Here is a 6,000-nt window from a genome sequence, read left to right as displayed (position 1 = left end):
GCCCCCGTCTAACAGGCAAGGGTAATTTGCTCCATGTAGCATTTCCAAAGGGACACAAAACAAAGCTCATGATCATGCCTTCCTCAATAATTCTCAATTTTAACAATACAGAAGAAATCAGAATTTCTCGTCAAAAGTGCTCCACACTTTCCATTTATTTTATTTCTCCATTCTCACCAACCTGGTCTATTTAAGGCCAGTCCTACCTTCCTGTCCTTCCTTGCAGATCTCATAACCTTGCGCATTACGTTCTCAGTCGTGACCATTGGGGACGGCTGAACTGAGGCTCACGTCAGTAATGCTCAGGAAGTAACATCAAAGGCAGCAATGATGAAAGCACAGCATTGACACCACTCTCCCCATTACTGCCAGAGCCTGCATCAACACTGAAGAAATGGTCTTGTTTCTGCTGATATCTTTCTCCACGCTGCTTTTCAGAGGTAACCGGGTGCTATGTGCTGCTATCGCCATGTGGTCTTGTATCTCACACACCAGAAGTGAAAGCAAGAGCTGTGGAGGATTATCAGATTAAAAAATACGTTAAGAGGTTTATATAGGCAGAGACTTTGAGTTTATCAAATAACCACAAGATTTTATAGATGAGTTCTTTTTCAAATCTGTGTTCAGGCAATCCACAAGCTCTTGAATGGTGCGTTAGGATTGTTTCACCCATGGAAGGACCCCATTAATAGCTTGACTAAGAATACGTTTAAGAGATTGTTAGCATCACATCGTCTCCTAGTATCAGTGTGCTTTGTACAGGTTATTAAAATACAATTACTAGTTGTGGTTTTTACCAGGACGACCAGCATATCTTGTATGTCTCTATTTGTGCTTTAAGCTGATTGCTTACTGGGCCATTCTAGAGGGCTGTTCATCATTCAGTAATGTGGTCTGAAGTCACAAGCAGGCCAGACCAAGTAAGGATGGGAGATTTCCTCCCCTGAAGGGACATTATGTTCTTTAACTCTCATCTGTTAATTTTATGTCATTTGTACTAATATTACATTTTTAATGGGAATTAATCTGATGATTCTTAAATAAGATGTAAATTTGACTCTCACCTTTGCAGTTGCTGAACTGTAGTTCAGTAACTTAACCAATATTCTGCTACATTTCCCTTGTTTGTCTCGTGCTCATATTGTTGAATGTACTGTTCTGTGTGGAAGTGCTTCTTTCAAGGGTGTTCCTAAACGTTGTATGTTTAAAGCCCATGTTCATACTTCACAGTGATCTTAGAGATGGAGGAGTGGAATCAAAGTTATGATTACAAGAACATTAGGATGACTAGAAGAGGAAACTGGAACATTGGCAGTGGGGAGGAGGGAAGAGACAGCTTGCAGAGTCTGTAATATGTTAAGAGACGTACATAAATAATAACAGGGTAATAATATTGGTTCATTCAGCATTCCCATGAAAACTCCAGGAAAGGTACTTCGGGAGGTTTAAACATGACCAGGGTGGCTCCCTATTTCAACGAGGAGAGGAAGTGGACTGTAAACTGACGAGACTGCAGGCAAGATATGGAAAAGAGCGGGGACAGTACAAGAAGCTATTGTTGGAATTTAGGAAGCCTGACTGGTGAGAGGTGGCACTCAGTGCTGAATGGATGATGTCTAAATTAACAGCCAGCCAAGCAGGACTACTTGGATCTGAGGGTGGATAAAATATCAATTAAATATCCAGATAGCAGGAAACAATTAATCCAAGATGAGTTGCAAGGTTAAAGAGATACTTGAAAGAGAAGTACAGTGAAATTTGGAATGAAGACACCAGGAAGTGCGAGGGATTTTTGAAACTGGATGATATCATTTTGCAAATTATTATTGAAAGGACAGTAACCTTGAAATTGAATAATTGTTACTGATGAATGGAGGCATGTTGATCCATAGGCAGAATTTGTTGCTGGGATTTAGGGTTTCATAATAAACTGAGGCTGGATCTATCCTGGGCTCTGTGACTGGCTGTATATATAAGCTGAACCTTTCACAGGGATCAAGGATTGGAATCAGTGCACAAGGTGGTCTCTTGCTGGGATCTGGGCTGTTAGAACGCAGAGGTTCTCCCTTAATCGTTTAATCCCAAAATATACACGAAATGGCAACATTATAGGGTACACCTGTACACCTGTTCGTTAATACAAATATCTAATCGGCCAATCACGGGTCAGCAACTCAATACATGCAAGCATGCAGACATGGTCAAGTGGCTCAGTTGTTGGTCAGACCAAACATCAGAATGGGGAATAAATGTGAACTAAGTGATTTTGACCTTGGAATGATTGTTGGTGCCAGATGGGGTGTTTTGATCTGGGATTTTCACGCACGACAGTTCTGTAGAGTTCACAAAGAATGCTGTGAGAAGCAAAAAGCATGCAGTGAGTGGCAGTTCTGTGGGTGGAAATGCCTCGTTCAGGAGAGAGGTCGCAGAAAAGTGGCCAGACTGTTTCAAGCTGACAGGAATGCGACAGTAACTCAAATAACCCTGCATTAGAACAGAGGAGTGCAGAAAAGCATCTCTGAACACACAACGTTGTACTTGTTCTTCCATAATTTGGGAGGAGGTTAAAGTTCATACAGATTGCCCGAAGGGGATGATAAAATTCAGACTCTAACAGTCCCACTTTTGCAACAACCGTTATTAATTCAACACTAAGAACTCACTAATAATTATTAAACACTTGGTTGTTATTTTACTTTTTAATGTTGCTCTTGGGCTGCGAAGTGTGCATATAAAAGTTCTCACCTCCTTGCTAATCTTCATCACCTTTTCCTTCATTTTAATTTTCCTCTCTTTGCCCAAAACTTTCACTCGGTCTCTAATAATCAGCTGCTGGTGTTGTGAGATGGAAAGCCCACATAAAGGAATTGTGAATTATTGGGGTTTATATACAGTATAACCTGTACACAGGAATGAGTTACAATTTACTACGTGGTATATGATTGAAAGCTTTAGGGGTGAGCTGCATGCCATAATATATTTGAAGGTTTCAGATTGTTTACATACAGAATAACAGTGGGTCTGTAGGGTGTGTATACAGAATAATAAATATTTGGTTTGAGTTAAAGAATGGAATATAATACAAGTTATTTTATATACAGGATAATAGATATCTGCAGTTGAGCTCCAGGCTGGAATCATTGAGTGGCATTGGGTGTCGGAATGCAATGAAGGTTATGAGTGTTGAGTGGATAGATTTACCAATTCACGTCTCAGTAATGAGTCTGTGGGTACCTGATGATATCTCTGTTAGGGACACGGTCCTTGCCAGCACGGTCAACACTTAGTACCTGTATCTAATTGCATCTGAGAGCTAACTTTGTGAATGGTTGCAGCTTGACGCTCTTTTTGCTCCTGTGGAACCTGGTGGTAATAGTATGGTGGGTACAGCTGTTGGGCAGCAGTCAAATTATCGAATTAGTAATCCAGATACATGGATTAACAAGCCAGAGACCTTTGTACAAATCCCACCCTGGCAATTGTGGAACTTAAATACATTTGTACAACTGGAACAACAATTAGTTTTAACTGTCTCCTGGAATATCCAGGTTTTCTGTGTTTTGGATGTGGACTTGGATCATAGACTTTTTATTTTAGTCTTATAGTTTTTTTCATATTCTGTGGTTTTTGCCCGATCTTTCTTGTTTTTTTGTGTGAGCTGGAGGGCAATTTCCGGGTTGATGACGGTGCTGGTGTTCTTTTCTTTCTTGGTTTCATGGCTATCTGGAGAATGAACCTATGAACCTTTGAATAGCAATGAAGAGACAAATGACAGATTGTCACAAAAATAAACATTAATTTATTTTACTTAGAGATACGGCATGGTAATAAGGCCCTTCTGACTCAACGAGCCTGCGCCATGTGACCAATTAACCTACTAATCTATGCTTACCCTTTCATCTTTGGAATGTGGGAGGAAATCAGGGCACTCGGAGGAAACACACACAGTCACAGGGAGAACCTACTGTCTTGACCTCCTACTGATAGTGTGGAATTGAACCTGGGTCGCTGGTGCTATAATAACGTATTGCTGACTGAAGTCTCCAGGAGAGGAAATCCACCGTCCTTTCCTAGTCTGTTTTTGTGAGACTCCTGACTCTTAAAACAACAAGCCACACAGTTGAACTATTCGCAACCGTCTTCTCAAGGGCGAGAAGGGATGAGTAATTGCTGGTCCTGCCAGAAACATGCAGGTCCTTAAAAAGTGTGAAAGTAAGAGATAAAAGTTACCTGTGTCGATGTTTACTCTGCAGATACTCTCGGGATTAGTCAGCGCTGTCAGGAAGATGAGGAATTCAGCAACGTCACAACAGGTAGGAAGAGAGTGAACAATTGGTGCATGGTGAGCCTGTACTTGGGGCTAAATAGCCCTAGCTACATAACTCCTGCTTGCCTTGAGGAAACTGTTCACTTAGGAGTTGGGGCTTGGTGACCTCCAATTAAGTATGATCGAATGTACGTCAGAACCTCTTGCAGCCCTTGAAACACAAGAAGCTGCAGATGGTGGCTACTGGAGCGTCAAATAATCTCCTGGAGGAACTGGATGAGTTGAACAGGATCTGTGGGAGGAAAGGGACAGTCGATGTTTCGGGTCAAAACTCTGCATCAGGGTGGGACTGCATCATCCTTGTTCTGATGCATGGTTTCGACCTGAAGCCTTGGCATTTCCTTTCCTCCCACAGATTCTGCTTGGCTCACTGACTTCCTCCAGTAGACTGTGTGTTGTTCTTGCTGTCCTTGTCCGGCTCTCATACAGTAGGGGTCATGTTTGTGTGTCTGTCTATGTGTTTTGTGTGTTGTTCTGAGCCATGCATCGGTGTATGTTCTATGTTGGTGGAAGTCACCTTTCTGAGTTGGAGTAATCGCTGGCGATGGCCTTTTTGGTCTGTATTTGCTCTTTGTTGTGGAGGAACCTTTGAACCTTTTCCCACCGAGACCACCAGCCGAGGTAATTCCGGGAAACTCAGGAACTGCTGGGGATTGTGCGTTGGAGAGCTGGTTGTACATTGGAGGAGGTTGTATGTCAGTGAGAGACCCGTGCATTGATGCAGATTATCCGTTGGTGTCAATTTTACACTGAAGAGATTTGTGTGTGGCTGTGAATCATATATTGGTGTGCGTTGTGTGTTGACGAAGTTGTGTTGCGTGTGTTATAGGTTGGTGGCCTGTGAGTTGGCGAGACTCATGTCAGCTAGAATCGTGATTTGTGGTAATATGTGTTCGTCCAGTTGATGCGTTGGTATGAGATACGTGTGGAGTGAGCTGTGAGTCAATCCGAGTCATGTCTCGATGTGTTTTGTGTCAGTGAGAAGCATGCGTCAGCGTGTGTGTGTGTGTGTGTGTGTGTGTGTGTGTGTGTGTGTGTGTGTGTGTGTTTGTAATGTGAAGCGTGTGCCCGAGTCTGTTATGAGAGTCATGTGCGGACATGAGTTATGTGATGTGAGTATTTTGATCTGAGTTGTGTAAGTGTGCGCTGTATTGCCGTATGAGTGGTGTGTCAGTGCACGTATTGGCGAGTTGTGTGACAGTATAAGTGATACGTTAGTCTGGATTATTTGTGACCTTGAGTTACATGTCAATGAGTGTGAGGTGATAGAGTGATGGAGTGTGTGTGTTGTATGTTGATATGAGTCTTGTGTCTGTGAGAATCATGTATTGACATGGGTCAGGTGTCAGTGTGGTCATGTTTTAGTATGCGTCTGCCTATGTGTTTTGCATGTTTCTCTGAGCCACATGTTGGTGCAATGTCACCTGCCAGTGTTGGTGCAAACGTCTGCTGGTGGTGGCCTGTTTAATGGTTCTCGCACCGACTCTGGGCATGAAAGCTGTGAATGAGGCGTGGGTGTTGTTGTGTGGCTCAGGGTGAGGCAACACGTGGGCACCTCCACACGGATCCACTTCGCATCAGTGCGTGGTAATGGAGCGTTTGCTGTTGTTCAAATTTGGGGTCGGGGGATTTACAGATCATTGAGCTACAGTGCAGGAGCTGCAGTGAGGGAT

The 6,000-nt window shown here is 42.9% G+C and overlaps 1 protein-coding gene across 1 annotated transcript in view; it reads left to right on the top strand.

The window, feature by feature from the left end:
- The first annotated feature begins 338 nt into the window (after positions 1-338).
- Positions 339-6,000, top strand: part of LOC134337381 (uncharacterized) — a 42,719-nt gene continuing 37,057 nt past the window's right edge. The window contains exons 1-2 of the mRNA XM_063032345.1: positions 339-440; positions 4,254-4,313. Coding sequence (XP_062888415.1) covers positions 395-440; positions 4,254-4,313 — 106 coding nt within the window. The 5' untranslated portion in view covers positions 339-394. The remainder of the gene's footprint in view (positions 441-4,253; positions 4,314-6,000) is intronic.

Source organism: Mobula hypostoma, chromosome 24 (assembly GCF_963921235.1).
Source record: "Mobula hypostoma chromosome 24, sMobHyp1.1, whole genome shotgun sequence".
In the NCBI taxonomy this organism is placed as follows: Eukaryota; Metazoa; Chordata; class Chondrichthyes; order Myliobatiformes; family Myliobatidae; genus Mobula; species Mobula hypostoma.
The sequence above is the reverse complement of the archived record's forward strand: the minus strand, read 5'-3'. Positions and strand labels throughout refer to the sequence as shown.